General features: G+C 46.8%; 1 protein-coding gene across 1 annotated transcript in view; it reads left to right on the top strand.

Moving 5' to 3' along the window:
* PDPK1 (3-phosphoinositide dependent protein kinase 1) overlaps window positions 1-16,008 on the top strand; it is a 75,854-nt gene that overhangs the window by 20,178 nt on the left and 39,668 nt on the right. The window contains exons 2-4 of the mRNA XM_053671558.1: window positions 8,881-9,150; window positions 11,844-11,886; window positions 12,148-12,285. Coding sequence (XP_053527533.1) covers window positions 8,881-9,150; window positions 11,844-11,886; window positions 12,148-12,285 — 451 coding nt within the window. The remainder of the gene's footprint in view (window positions 1-8,880; window positions 9,151-11,843; window positions 11,887-12,147; window positions 12,286-16,008) is intronic.

The raw sequence follows: 16,008 nt of genomic DNA, 5'->3' as shown, positions 1-16,008 counted from the left end.
GTGGCCGCAGTCAGCCAGCCATCTTGCGCCCCTCACTGGATCTGCTGGTTGCTACCCCACGCCTGGGATCTACCAACTGCCACCTTCGCGCCTGGGTTGGTCTGGCCGATTTTTCCTGCATGACCCTGCTCCGCCAGCCGCTGGCTCCTCCCTGTTACCGATCTCGCTGAACAGTTTGTTGTTGTCGGACTTCTGTACGGTTCAATTTTCTGCGTTTTGCTTGCGTTTTTGTTACTGAAACTTTGTTGTCTTTAAACTTGGTTGTGCGAGGAAGCACAATGTTTCCACCTACGCCTCCATCTTGGCCGGAAGTCAGATTTTTCTTAAATAACCTGAAAACCATGGCTTTGGCGAGTCTGGTGTACTCTGAGAAGTCACTCCACAGTCTGAGCTGTCTGTGCTGAGTGACTTACAAGTCTCAGGGCTGCCCTACACCCCACCAGGACTGAGGATGCGGAGTTGTGGGGCAGGCTGGAAGCTGTGGCCAACAACAGAAAGTGCCTCGCAAGCTGGGTGCAGGGCGGGCACTAGAGAGGTTCCCAGGGTGATTCTCGGAGTCATGGGAATTTGAGGAGGAAAAGAGTCAGGGAGAGGATCCTGGCAGCACTGATGGTGCGGGATGGTGGCTGCGTGCCGTGGGTGCTGCCAGCGTCCTCTCCCTGCCTCTTTTCCTCCCGTCCAGGGTGCCACCTCCTCCCCCTTTGGCACCTCTGCAGGCACTGCACCGTGGTCTCTGCTTGGACTCTGGTCCCCAAAACCAAAGCAGGCAGGGCTCCACTCAGGCCCCAGAGCATTCTGCACCCGCAGAGCATGCGGATGGTGTCAGCCAGCCGCCAACAACAGAGTAAGGTGACTGACTAGTGTATGTCAAATTATAGTGAGGTGGCCTGTGTGCCTTAAAGCAGAGGCTTCTTAACACCTTCGAACCTCTCGCTGGAAATGTGCTTTTGGACTGAGTGAACTTGCCAGGCATCTTGTAAAGTAAAAGTTTGAGTCAGGTGTATTAGTGTTTACAGTTGGGGAAAGCCTTGGCTTAAAACTTTATGGTGGGGCTGATTCTATAAAGTAGGGTGTCAAACTCATTTTCCCCAGGGGGCCACGTCAGCCTCACAGTTGCCTTCAAAGGGCCGAATGTAGTTTTAGGACTGTGTAAATGTAACTACCCCTTAACTAGGGGCAAGGAGCTCAGCGCTGCTGCCAGGTAGAAACGAGGTGCTGGGCTGGATAAAACAAGGTGGAGGCCGGATTTGGCCCACGGGCCTGGTGTTTGCCACCTGTGCTGTAAAGGATGCAGAACCCACTGGATCTCAGTCCTAGACCACCCACAGGGGACAATGCTACGAATAAGGACAGGGGGTTAAGTCTAATGCTTTTTACCTGCCCGCTGTCCGGGGGCTCTCCTTCCTGGAGAGGTGCTTCCCCACAAGGAGGGACAGGGTGCCTGTGCTCAGGTGCGTCTCCTCACACGCAGTTTCCCTGTCCGGGTGTGTTCTCCTTCTGCAGTGTGGCTCGCTCTATTGTGGAATAATTAGGGCGTCCCTCATGGCAAGCAGAGGGGCTCCTAGTTGTGTCTTTGGAATCCCCGTTGTTATTTGAGAGCTGTGTCATTAGTAAAAACTAACTAACTAGCAAACAAAAACCTTAAATCAGAGAAATTATTGGGTATAATCTCATAGCAAGTGAAACGTCCAAAGCTGGCATTTGGAAACAGCAAGGGAAAGCCGAGTCCCAGCCCAAACTTGTGTGTTCTGAGGCAGGAGTCCAGGGAAAACTGGAAAAGGGAGCAAGTGCAGTTCTTGCACCTTGACAGAGTGTCTTTGGGCCGCGGCCCTGGGGCTGCTGTCAGGGTTAGGGTTTCCTTTCCGGGGAGCAGGGGGTTGTGCTGAGAAGCGTTTGGATGAATGCATCTTTGCCCGCTTGGGGTCTTACCCTCTTGGGAGTTGAATGTGGATACGGCTGTTGAGGAAGTTGGGTGTCCTCTCACCTCCAGTAGAGGTGTGCCCACTCCCTCCTCAGCCTCCTCCAGCTCTCTTGGCCACTCCCCACGACCTCTGGCCCTCCTGCATGCCTATTTGGCTCAGGAGGGCCACGAGTGCTTTCTTCCGCTCACTTCTATGTCTCTCAATGTAAAGTCACAGCCCTGGTTGGCCATCTTAGTGTGAGGCCTCATTAATACTGCCATTTTATACTGGTATAAGTTTCTTGTTTCCCAAACACAATCTTATGATTTTTTTTAACATGCCTTTAAGCTGGTACTATAGTTTCGCGGATCCCAGCTTCTTGTGCTTGAGCTTCTCTCTCTCTCTCCTGCTCTAAATGGCAGTGCAGGGTCTCACTGCACACAGGGCCTCCCCAACTGCTGAGTATTTTGAAGGCGGTCACCAAACACTGGTGGGCATCTTCATGCGGGAGGGAGGGTGGAGTCTGCGAGGGTAGATCAGAGCTTCTCAAATGGGAACTGTCCTATTTATTGTAGGGTAGTGCAGTATTCCCTCCCTTATACACCATATGCCAGTAAAACTTTTCTTCCTCCCCATGTTGTTGCAACCGAAAATGTTTCCCGGCATTACCAAGGGTGGGAAGAGGGCAGAATTGCCTCAGTGAGAACCATTGGGATAGAATGTGCATCAGGGACCCCAAACTTTCTGAAGCTCCAAGCTCATGGTATGGGCTCCCTCCTACTGGACTGTACTTAGGTATAGCCCTGGCATCTTCCAGGATGAACCCCACACTGTGGGCAGCCACAGGACTGAGCCCGTTGCCTGTTCTAAGGTTCACTCTCATGTACTGGACACATGTACTCACCTGGATTTTGGTAGCATATTTGGTCTGACCAGGTGTTTTGGGGGCTGGGCTGCTGCAGCTCAACCTTGAAGTCTTCTATATTCACATGTGAACACGAAACAGCACATCTGATACTTAAATTCTGCAGGGCAGAGACAAGGGCAGTTCTGCAATGACATCTTTGTTGCTCTTTTTAAAAGATTTTTATTTATTTTTAGAGAGAGAAAAGGAAGGGAGAATATAGATGCAAGAGAAACATTGATCCGTTGCTTCTTGTGTGCACCCCAGCCAGGGACCAAACTCGTAACCCAGGCATGAGCCCTGACCAGGAATCGAACTGGTAACCTTTTGCTTTGTGGGATGACGCCTTACCAACTGAGCTGTACTGGTCAGGGCTGTGTTGTTCTTTATACTTGAGTCATGTCTTACTGTCTACCACACCAACAAACACCACTAGTAACTACAAAGCATTTCACTTTTTGTCTTTCAATTTCAGTATTATCTTACCTCCTATCTCCTCTCTCATCTGCTCAGGTATTTGGGGGCTTTTTCCATGATGCTTACCATCCTCACATGTGGATGGGTGACCAAGGAAGTGAGCAGGTTTTAGCTAGCACAATGCTCCACTTGCTCCCTCTTTAGTGGGTAGCCAGGTGCTTCTCTGTGTCACTTCTCTGTTGAGTCAGGTCCAGCATGGAGCCTGGGAATGGGCAGAGGTGAATGCCGAGGACCACCCACTTGGTTGACACCTGCACTCAGGGTTGGCCTAGCCCAGATTGATTGTAAACCTGCATTTTTTAAGGGGCAGTGATATGTTCTGGAGACTTTTTTTTTATTACCAAAGATACCACTTTTATAAAAAGAAAAGAAATCTTTCAGAAACATATACTCATAAACCAGACTTTCATTAGATTTAACCTTCTCATTGTCTTTGAAGGATTGCTCTTCATGGGCTGGACACTTGTTCAGTGAGCAGTCAGGAAGCTTGTCTTGGTTTTTCTGAAACCATGTTCACTGTATGAAAGCCCTCCAAGAGTGTTTGAAGTCAGGGTTGTCTGTTTAAGGGGGGTTGTACCCAGGTCTTTAGTGCTCTCTTGCTTCCTCTGGATTCAAAAACACCTGCTGCCGGCTGTGCCCTGCCTCCTCAGGCATTGCAGCTGACCCTTTGGGAAACTCCTCACTGCTCTTGGATGTTGCTTATGGTACCTCCCAAAGTTGAGGTTCTGCCCACTGAGAAGAAACAATGGGCTGTCCTCTGCCTATGCCAAAAACCATATGTGACAGATTTGTTGGTACCTTTGTTGGATTGTATTTGAGAAGCATATGATGTACAATAACATTTTTCCAGATCCATGAGTCAGCCCATCATGTTTTATTATTTAAAAACTTCACGTTTCATGTTTTATTCTGTAGTTCACATGTCAGTTTTGAATTAAAAGCATTACTTATCACTGTCCTGTGTGCATCTTCAGTTGTCTCCTCAAGCCTTGCTTAGCAGATTGCTGGGCACTCAGGTGAACTTAGGTGAGGCCTGTAAACAGTCCCTTTTCGATCTGGTTTACACACTCGGTAGGACAGGTGTGGTGGGGCGGGGCATGACAGATAGGTGGTGCCCTCCCTTCCTCCATCCTGTGGGGGAGTGATGGCCACCCAGTGGGCATGGGCCAGATAGATCGCAGCAGTGCTGTAGTGCCCAGGACCGCGCTGCGTGAGTGCTGGCTCCTCCCTTGCATGTGTTCCTTCAGGTCACACAATTCTGCTGCTTTTTGGTCCCAGGTCTGAGGGCCTGCACTTAGGATGACCCTGGAGACTCAGAGAGCATTTCCCGCTTGGCTGTGTAACGGGAACCCCATGAGGTACTCAGCGATCTGTGCTCAGCCCTCACTGGTGGAAGGTGAGGATACTACTAGAAGTGCTGGTGAAGACAGTCCAGGCCTATCGCGGTTATTGCTGGGCCTCAGCCTGGTGACTGTGACCTCTTCTCCATTTACCACTGCTCCTGAGAACGAAAAGTTCTTACTAATCTCTGGGGAAGTAATTGAATTTGAATGTACTTTTGTTATGATTGTATATTTTGCTTATAGGGACAAGTTATTAAGGTACTGACTGAACCCAGAGCTTGGTCCAACTTTTGGTACCTCCTGTGAGGTAGAGTATTTATGAAACGTGTAAGGCACACAAGTTATTGCCAGCCATAGGGCATTGGAGAAAACAGCCGTTTTCTGTAAGTAGATGTTGTGCTTTGGGCTCCAACTCCAGCTAAAGGATTTGTACCACTGAATGCCACACTTAAAATATCAGATTCTCTTAGATGTTTTTTATAAAGTCAACTAGTTATATTCCCCTAATATTTCATTGATACTGTGTGTTCGGTTAATTGCTTTATATTTTTATATTTTGCCTAGAGTTATAACGATCTTGGCAGGCCTTAAGTAAAAGAAGCCTACTTCCTCTTGGTTATGGTGCAGTTCTAGAGTTCTTTTTTTTTTTTTTTAAGTTTTTATTTATTGATTTGAGAGGGGGCATCAATTTGTTATTCTACTTATGTATTCATTAGTTGCTTCTTGTGTGTGCCCTTACTGGAGATTGAACTCGCAACCTTGGTGTTATTGGGACAATGCTCTCTAATCAGTGGAGCCGTCTGGCCAGGGCCTTCAGAGTTCTTGATGATGATCCCTTGGTTAGGAGCAGGGATGTGGTGTGTATTCCAGGGCGACCCTAACAGAGGGGACTGCTTAGGCCCCCACCTGTTCTTGCCATCTGCTGCCTCTCTTCACCTCCATGCTCATCATGTTTGGGTTACAAGATGTTCTTTCTAGATTTGTTCTTGACTTATGGTAGTTGTGCATTTTGCAGATATCAAGAGAAGTATCTTGTCTTGTGACTACATTGTGCCCACCTGTCTTTCCAGTTCCTGGTGCAGTTTCTACAGAACTCTGGCTTCTCCGTGGTTTTTTCTGTGTGTCCTTTCCCTATTTCAGTGGAGAGGGGAAATTTTTGTCTGTCCTTTATGGAAAAATATATACACAGTATAAGAAATATCTTTGTATGACTGGATTCCCTTAGCTATTCAAATTTATTAAATTAGCATTCAATTGTTATTATGATATGATATTATATACTTTTTTTTTATCACCTGTATGTATTATTACAGACTTATGATTTTCCTGAGTTTCAGCTTATTCTGATAAGCTTTACTTACTGATCTCTTTTTAGTGTTTATAGCATGACTTGGCCAGTAGCAGCCCCTACAGGGCAGCTTTCCTGCCCTTTCCTGCTTCACAGTTTGTGAAGGCACCTCCTTTTCAGACCCATCAAGGGATTCTTGGATCATATTGTCTTCTGTTCCAAGACATGGAGTCAATGCTCTCCTGGGTTCTTTCAATGGGGTGTACTACTAGAAACAGATCTGGGTGCTGAGTTCATTTTGTGTTGTTCTACCACAGTCCAGGGTGAGCAGGCTAATGATGTCACTGCTCAAACACTGCTGGGTCAGAGCGAGAAAATATTTTTTTAATGGTTATACATACAACTTGTACATATTTCTGATTTGAGGCTATCTAATCTTTAAAAAAAGTTTTAAGTAGATTTGACAGAGAGAAATATTGCTTTGTTATTCCATTTATTTATGCATTCATTGTTTTTTTTCTTGTATGTACCCTGATTGGGGATCAAACCTGCAACCTTTTTGTATCAGGATGATGCTCTAACCATCTGAGCTGGGGCCTGGGCCAGGGCTGATCCTTTCTTACTACCCAACTAAATTTGTAACTGTATTTATACTCACTTCTCTTCAGTGTTTCATTGATAACTGTTCTGTTGTTACTTTGTTAAATTACCAAATTGCCTTCCAAAAATATTTTTTTTATTTATTTTTTTAAATTGATTATGCTGTTACAGTTGTTCTATTCCCCCCTTCATTCCCCTCCACCCTGCCCCCCATCCCCACCATTACCCCCCTTTAGTTTATGTCCATGTGTCTCAAGTCCTTTAGGTTCTATATTTCCCATGCTATTCTTGCCCCCCCCCATCTATTTTCTATCTACTGTCTATGCTACTTATTTTCTGTACCTTCTCCCCCTATCTCCTCCTCCCACTCCCCTGTTGCTAACCCTCCTTGAGATCTTCATTTCTATGTTTCCACTCCTGATCTAGCTGTTCTTTTAGTTTGCTTTCGCTTTAGGTGTGGTTGTTAATAACTGTGAGCTTGTTGTTCTTTCACTGTTCATGTTTCTTTAACTTCTTTTTCTTAGATAAGTCCCTTTAACATTTCATATAATAAGGGCTTGGTGATGATGAACTCCTTGAATTTGATCTTATCTGAGAAGCACTTTATCTGTCCTTCCATTCTAAATGAAAGTTTTGCTGGATAGAGCAATCTTGGTTGTAGGTCTTTGGATTTCATGACTTGGAATACCTCTTTCGAGCCCCTTCTTGCCTGTAAGGTCTCTTTTGAGAAATCAGCTGACAGTCTGATGGGGACTCCTTTGTAGGTGACTGTCCCCTTAGCTCTTGCTGCTTCTAGGATTCTCTCCTTCATTTTAATTTTGGCTAATGTAATTATGATATGCCTTGGTGTGTTCCTTCTTGGGTCCAACTTCTTTGGGACTCTCTGAGCTTCCTGGATTTCCTGGAAGTCTATTTCCTTTGCCAGATTAGGGAAATTCTCCTTTATTATTTGTTCAAATAAGTTTTCCACTGATGGCTGTGCCTTTCCCCCTTCTGGTACCCCTATAATTCGGATGTTGGAGCATTTAAAGATGTCCTGGAGGTTCCTAAGACTTTTCTCATTTCTTTGAATTCTTGCTTCTTGACTCTTTTCTGTTTGGCCATTATTTGCTTTCTTCTGGTCCACTCCATTGATTTGAGTCCCAGTTTCCTTTTCATTGCTATTGGTGTCCTGTGCAATTCCATTCATTTCAATTAGTTTCGCCTTCATATATTTGTTTAATTTGTGGCTATAATCAACCAGTTCTGTGAGGATCCTGATCACCAGTGTTTTAAACTGTGCGTCTGAGAGTTTTGCTATTTCTTCATTGCTTAGATTTATAGGCTCTGGGGCTTTGAGATCTTCTTGAGCCATTTTTGGTCTGTTCGCGCCCTTTAAGTGTGAGGAGCGGCGCCTTGGACTCTGAGGTCGCTGGGTTGTGACGCTGGATGTGGGGGCGTGGTCAGAGCGGGGAAATGGCAGCCCCCTCTGCTGTTTCTCACCGCTGGGTGAGGAGCAGCGCCTTAGGTGGTTCACCAGGGCCGGGCCACTCAGGGTCGCTGGGTTATGACGCTGTATGTGGAGGTGGGGTCAGAGCAGGGAAATGGCGGCCCTCCCTGCCGCTTCCTGTGGGGACCTGCTGGGTTCCGGTCCAATTGCCCACTCCCTTCCTTGTCTATCCTCGCACAAATGCGTGACCACAGTCAACCCGCAGCCCTGCTCCCTCGCTATTTCCCCCACAGTCACTCGGTCCCTCACTCGCTCGCTCGGTCGCTCACTAGGTCCAACCCTGCGCCTGGATTCCGCGCCTGAATCCATCTGACTGAGTTTTCCTGTGCAATCCCGCTCCACCAGCTGCTGGTTTCGCCCCTTACCGGTCAGGCTGAAGAATTTGTTGTCCGTAGCCTATTTTTAATTGTGCGTGTGTATTTTTGATCAATTTGTAAGAGTTCTTTATATAATCTGGCTACAAGTCCTTTATCAGATATATGATTTGCAGATACTTTCACCCATTCTGTGGGTTGTCTTTTTACTTTCAAAGGACCATCTTCCTTTGTGGACAGGGTTTGGCTGCAGATGGCATGTAAGCTGGGCAGTGATGGGCAGGTTAACTGGCCATTGGGTGGGGTGGGAGTGTTGGGGATTCATGCAGTGGTAAGGGAGTAGTGCTGGGTGGTGGAGTCAGTGGGAAAGCAGGACAAGGAGGGCTGGGATTTGAGCAGGGAAGGGACTTAGAAGAGGAGGACAGCAGCCTGAGCAGTGTGGCAGAATGTCAGATGGCTTGCTGGTACTTGGCGTTTGTGTTTCAACAATGTCAGTACTTTAGTTCATGCATTTAGGAAAAGCGAGCTGCTTTGAGTCTTACCTATTTTTCCTGTGTCTGCCAGTATGACACCGTTCCTATTCAGTCCAGCGTGGTGTTATGTTCCTGCCCATCTCCATCAATGGTGAGGACCCAGACTGAGTCCGGCACAGCCCCTGTTGTTCCCAGTGGTGGTAGCAGGCAGGGCCCCACCACCATGGACAGCACTGCAGCCGAGTCCCGACCAAGTGCCAACTCACTGCAACATGCCGCACAGCCACCACCACAGCCTCGGAAGAAACGGCCTGAAGACTTCAAATTTGGGAAAATTCTTGGTGAAGGTTCTTTTTCAACAGTGAGTCCATGCTGCTGCTGTTTGTTGAATGAGTGTGTTTTCCTCGGACAGGCTGATTTTCCAGGCGTGGAGCTGGGAGACCCAGATGCCAGGGTAGTGTTCTTTAGTGTTCTTTCCCTGGAGAAGGGTGTCAGGCCCTGGGGGTTCTTCTGTTGTGAGGGTGACTTGGAGCCACCAAGTACATCACGTGGCTTAAATATCTAAACCACAATTTTGTAGATGAAAGCATTAAAAGGCACCTATTTATCTTATTTTTTTAAAATGGCAGTTCATTTAATTCTAACCAGGGATCAGCAGGTTACATTTCATGTCCTTGTATCACATTGGCAAGGTTCTGGGAAGGTTTCTGTTCCTTAGATTAAAAGTTAGTATTTCTTCAGAGCTTGGGGCCAATATTTAACAACCTTTATTATTTTTCTTGTATATTTAAAACTGTATAAGACATTACATCCTTGACACTTGGCTAGAGTTAGTTACAGCATAAGACTTGCTGACCTCCAGATTCTTGTGTCCTCAGTGTCATAAACAAATGTTATCACGGCACTGTCAAGTCCCACTCAGGGTAACTCTTTCAGCTACTTGAGTGAGTTGTGTCTGCCCTGTGGTATTTTTACTTTAAAAGCAAAGAAGTAAAGGTTCATAGCAGCCCCTTTGTTGAGGTGGCAGCCCCATGTGGCTATGGTGGTGGTGGGGGGGGCTTGCTACAGGCTTGATAGAGGCCTGAGTACCCGCTCCCCAGCTGGCGTGCACAGTTTAAATCTGTGCCTTCATAAAAAGACAGTGTCATGCTTCTGTGGTCTCCGAGTGTGCATTGTGGACACACCAGGTAGTGGTGCTGCAGCCCCTCACTGCAGCAGGGTTTCTGAGCAGTGAGCCTTTCTTGCCTGGCCTTTGTGGAGAAACCTTATATGAAATTTGTTTTCTTTATTTATATTTATGAAATATTTCAAAGTACAAGGAAGTACATGAAATATTATAGCTCATCCGTGTTTCCAACATTGTTTTAATTAACAGTTAATTTTTGCTCCCTTTACACTTTTAATTTAGATTTTTTAATTGGCAGTTTTTATTTAAATTATGAAAGAATGAAAACTTTCTTGTGTCCTTAGAATGAAAACTTCTTGTGTCCTTAGAATGAAAACTTCTAACTGTGAGGATAGCCCTGTTCCTTCTGGTACTTATAGATCCTTTCAGAAAGAAGAAACCATTTTGAAGAGAATGTTGGTGTTCTTCATGGTATCTTACAACGATGCAATAAAAAAAGAGTTCTCTGGCCCTGGCTGGTGTGGCTCAGTGGATTGAGCACTGGCCTGCAAACCAAAGAGTCACCGGTTCCATTACCAGTCAGGGCACACACCTGGGTTGTGGGCCAGGTCCCCAGCAGGGGGTGCGTGTAAGGCAACCACACATTGATGCTTCTCTCCCTCTTTCTCCCTTCCCCTCTCTTTAAAAATAAATAAATAAAACTGTTTAAAAAAAAAAAGAAGAGTTCTCTCCTTTCTCAACTTCACTTCATTGGCCATTTATCTTGACTGGGAGATGAGGGCTGACTTGTGAATTCTCCCCATGTCTGGTTTCCTGAGGATAATCATGATGTTCACATCAGTTCTGCCATCAGCAGAATGTGCCATACCTTTTTCTGTGGATGAGGGGCACTTCCTGCCCTGTGCCTGAATGTGAAATGCTGAATTCACACAATAGATAGATGACATAACTGTCTTTTTCAGAAAGATTTCCATTAAATGTTAGTACTCTTTAACAATTATTTTTATTTACTTACATAATTATTACATGCTCCTGTGAAGAAATTTAACATTCTATAAATATATAACCAGCTGACTCCCTCAGCACTTCCCAGCACCTGAGAATAGTCCACACAGGTACATTCCTCTGGAAAGATCTTTGAGATCTTTCTCCTTGAGTATGCACAACCCAACCTTATTCTTAATGACTGCAGGGCATTTCATACAGTGCTTTTCCAGGATTTCTTTTGATGAATCCTGGTGAATAATTCTGTAGTGGCATATAATTCATACCCAGGGGCCTCCTGAGGTCTTCCCAGAAGGCCCAGGGATATCCCAGGATTTGGGCAGGTTTTCATTTCCTCCCTGGTCCTTGGGCCATCCCCCTGTAGGTGTCTTAGGAGAGGCATTTGTACCAGCTGGAAGTGGTGGGGGCTGCCTAGCATACCACCAAACTGGGCTTCATCGGGCATTTGCAAGTTGTGCTCAGGTTGCGCCCAGGGTTTGCTTGTGTAAAAAGGCCTTTTCCATGTTGTGCAATGCCCCATTAGCAACTCTGTCCTCCAGGTAGAGTTTGAGCATCAACTTGGGCCTACCACAGAGAGGACCCAGCTAGCTAGGAGTGTGACTGCAGCCTGTGATGAGGGAGCTGGTCTGGATGCTTCTGTGTGTATACTTTGGTGCACAGTGGGGACTATTGGCAGCTGATGAAGAGCCTCTTGGAAATATTGGAGAGAGATATGTGTTTGCTGTTAACTATTAGAGTGCATTAACTTGGTCATTATATCCAGCTATATTTGTTAGCACAGGACCAAAAATATTTAAATGTAATTTTACAATGGGGTCAGGGTAGCCTGTGTGATTGGTTGTGGGGTAACTTGTGAGACTCATTGCCCTGGTTACATTTGGTATTTTTTTCTCTTCTCTTTCCCCCCTTTCTTCTCAAACCAGGTTGTCCTGGCCCGAGAACTGGCAACCTCAAGGGAATATGCTAGTAAGTACTGACTCCAGCGAGCTGTTTCTGGGACACAGAAACAGAACACATCTGGGCTGATGGCCACCTGGCTGTCCAGTGCTTAGGGTTTTCTGTGCTGATTTTAGGGGACAGGACACGGTTGGTCTGTCTCAGAGACCATGAAGCCAATGGCTTCATTATGTGAAAAACTTTACTTTATAGAAGTTACCTTATGTGTTATATCTTTAGTATTTTCTTATCATTTCAAATTGCGGTAACTCACTTCTCTCTTACCTTAAGTTAAAATTCTAGAGAAACGCCACATTATCAAAGAGAACAAGGTCCCGTATGTAACCAGAGAGAGAGACGTGATGTCGCGCCTGGATCACCCCTTCTTTGTTAAACTTTACTTCACGTTTCAGGATGATGAAAAGCTGTGTATCCTTTGAATAGTCAAAGCGTTCTGAAGTCACACAGTGACACCTTATTATTTTGGCATCATGACACCATTGTTGTTTGCCAGTTGCCCCTTCTCCCAGCAAGGAAAAGGGCTGTATATTCTAAATACAAAGGAATTCACAGCATGGTTGGGGCCCCTGGGATTATCTGAAGGGAGACCATCACAAACATTCTTTTAGTTTTTTTTTATTGATAAGCATTGTATCCAAAAGATTGTTATTATTTCAACATGGTAGCTATACATTTATTCAGAGGCTTCCCTCATTCCTCTAGCCAGCATTCATAGATTATCTGTCAGGTGCCATGTCCTGTGCTCAAAGCAGGGAAGTGAGGGAGGAGGAATGATTTGGGCACCCGGCGGCTCCTTGAAGGTGAGCACCTATCTGCCTGCCCTCTTTGGCTCAGATGTGTGAGGTTTGGTTAGAAGGGATATCCTTATCAGGTTCAGCAGTCAGGTTAGAAGTCTAGGGAGTGAACCATAGGATCCCAAACCCTTTTTTCCCTATACCTAAATGCTGTCCCCTCCGTGGGGTCTTCACCCTCCCTCCTCCCTCCTCCTTCCTCCTGCTTCCTGTGGCATCACTCAAGTCTGCTCCACTGCCTGTTTCAGTCTCTGACACTCAGCGTCTCTGGCTCTCCACAGCTGTGCAGCTGGGTCTCTATCAGGGACATCATACCTGCTCATTCTTTGCTTTATATGAGGGCTTTTTATGTTCTCTGACTTCTCTTCTAATCCTTGGAGTATTGTCATTTTTCTCTTTTATCTTTGGTTAGGGATCAGGAAAGCAGCGTACCATGGCAGTCAGGATGGGCCACACATCTGCATCATGCAGCTTATCTCTGGGCCTGCCCATCATGTAGCCAGGCTGGCCAGTTTCTCCTCACTCCTCAGTCCCTTTCCTACCATTGTTCTAAACCAAGACTTCCTTCAGCCCATTTGCCCAGGGACTGTTCTCAATCCCTACAAATGATCCTATTTTCTGCTCAGCTGAGAGAGATTGGACTGTCAAATGAAGTTGATTCAGAGCTTGTTCATGTTTAAACCTCAGTCTTTGCATCTGTTCTTTTTCTCCCGTCCTCAGGGTCTCCAGAGCCCTTTCCCCTCACCACACTACTTGGAAATTGATTCAGCGTCTGAGGGTTTACCTACCCCATCTCCTCTCCCCACCAGTTGAGGCTTCTTTTCCCCACCTGTCTACACACATTCTTCTGGGTTAAAAGTTTGCTCAGTCCTGTTCCCCTTTAACACTATTTTCTGGCTTCGTCAACTGTCAGATGAATTTGTTATTTTGTTTATTGAGAAGTCTTTGCTGAGCTCTTGGTGGTAGGGATGTGCTGATGAATAAATAATGTGAGGGCTCTGCTTTGTGGAGCTTACGTTTTCATGCAGGAATTAGCACAGGTGACCAATACCTGTATGGTAGACTCTGAGGGTCTGAGAGTAGTAAAGCCAGGTAAAGGAGTGTCAGAGCGTGCTGCTGTTTTAGCTCAGTGGGCTGAGTTGACAGCGTTAGGCAGAGAGGCCTGGATGGAACAAGGACAGGAGCGCATGTGTGTGGGTAGGCTTGGCGGGGGTTAGCTCTTTGAGCTTCAGAGGCCCGGTGAGAATTTTGGATTTTCTTCTAAGTGTGGCAGGGAGCCCACAAAGGTCTCCAGCGGAGCAGCCGTTCACTCTGGCTGCTGCTTCACTGAAGGTTCTTATAAATAAATGAGTGGGGGAAAATGAAGTCAAAGTGGCTCTTTGGTGTAGACCCAGAGCCTGGGTGCACAGTGGTGCTGTAATTGAGCAGAAAGAGACTGGAGAGAGGCCAGGCCAGGGGTGGAAGTCACATTAGCATTTGACACATGCATAGGTGCTTGCTGCTGAAGGCCAAGTTGGCTGCTGGGTGGCTGCCAGCAGAGCTCAGGGAGGACTTAGGTCTGCCTTAGCAGCCTGGACAGCGACTGTGAGAGGGTGCTTAGTAGGAGGGGTGGTCCGAGGTCTGAGCCTGGGTCACCCCCACTCATAGAGATTGGCATGGACTGTGGAAGGGACCCTTCTTGAAGGTGAAGAAGGGGACTCATAGCCAGCGAGTTGAAGGGACATAGACCTGAGGGTCACAGGACCAAATTGTTTCTGATGGAAGATGCCAGAGCCTGGCCAGATGCTGCTGAGCAGTCTAGTGCATTGAGCCTGGGTCTGACCTATGGCTTGTCCCCTGTGCAAGTTGTTGTTGACAGTGGTGGTTTAGAGGTGGGAGGAGGATTTGAGAGAGAAATAAAGAAATACAAACAGTGCACAGGGCAGGTTCTCCCCAGGGGATTTGCTATAAAGGGTAGCAGTAGTCTGGTAGCCAAGGGTATGTGGGGAGGGGAGGGGGTTCCTTGTTGGTCTGTTTCAGGTGTTATGGAATGTTCATTTCTCCACCTGGTTCCAGCATCACTCCTTGTCTGCACTGCTCTGCTGTCATGCTGTGCAGCAGCCATTAGTGGCCTACTGAGGACAGACATTGATGGGTCCTTTTCATGTCTGTTCTGTATCTCTTACCTCCGAGGTCACCTTGACCCTTCACTCCTTGTGCTCCCTGGGACTGCTGTGACTATGTTCCTCCTGGAGCCTGTGGGTAGTCTCTGACTGCCAGATTTTCTGGAGGCCCAGGCTGCGCTTTCTGTAGAGCCCATGGGACAATATGTTTTCTTAATTGGGGAGCTCCAGTGGATCACACGCACTTGGCTTCATCTTCTCCCAGGATCACATGTGGTGGGATTAGGTGGCTCAGAGTCTAGATGAGTGAATTTGCTATCTGACCAGACAGGATCAGGTGGAGGGGACTCTAGGTCTTTGTCCAGCAGTAACTGTTGCTCTTAAATTTTAAGGGTAATTCCAACACCTGTGAAGGCCCTTGAACCCAGGGACTTCTGCACCAGTTAAAACCCTTAGTGGCATGCATTGTATTGAGAGAAAAAAAGGAAACTCTGTGCCTGAAGAAAAGCCTCAATATGCATACCACTCTCCCTTTAGCCATAATTTACACATTGAAGAGAGACTAGAACAACTGCAAGAGCAAAGTCCCCTTGGGACAGGTGAGGCAAATCCTGGGGACACCCCTGTGGTGGCCTGGAAATGGGCTCTGGAGATTCAGCCTGACCAGACTCAGTCCCTGCCCCCAGGACAGGGAGCTGACCTCCAAGACACTCCTGAGCACACACCCACCCTTCCTCCCAGGCTCCTGCAAGGATGCAGACTGAGGGGTTTCAGAGGCTGTTATTCAGTTAGTCTACATTTTACCTCCACCCCCAACTTGCTCTCCACACGAGAGACTTGTGTGTCCCCTTTTGCAGCTTGTACTGCAAGCTGTACATGAGGCAGTGTACCTAGGCCTCAGGAGGCTGTGCTCCAATCCTATCTCCTTGACTTTGTGACGTTGAGTCAGTTTCATTGCGTAACCTCTCTTGGCCACATTCCTCTGCAAAGTACAGGCCTTGGGCTGACTGGGCTCTGGTACAGGCCTGGTCTGTGCTCATCGTTCCAGGAATTCACCCTCTCTGTGCATTAGCACAGACTTCTCAGTGCCCTGGGGCATCGGCTGTGCTGAGGGAGGTAGAAACATTCTAGGATGGGAAATGGACCAATGAGGTCTGAAAAAGTGCTTCTGGAGGATGAGAAATGTGTGTGGTTGGAGGCAACATAGGCTTGGAGCTGTGATCCTCAATATCTGTCAT

This window comes from Artibeus jamaicensis, unplaced genomic scaffold (assembly GCF_021234435.1).
Source record: "Artibeus jamaicensis isolate MK-2021 breed Jamaican fruit bat unplaced genomic scaffold, CSHL_Jam_final contig_700, whole genome shotgun sequence".
NCBI lineage: Eukaryota > Metazoa > Chordata > Mammalia > Chiroptera > Phyllostomidae > Artibeus > Artibeus jamaicensis.
The sequence above is the reverse complement of the archived record's forward strand: the minus strand, read 5'-3'. Positions and strand labels throughout refer to the sequence as shown.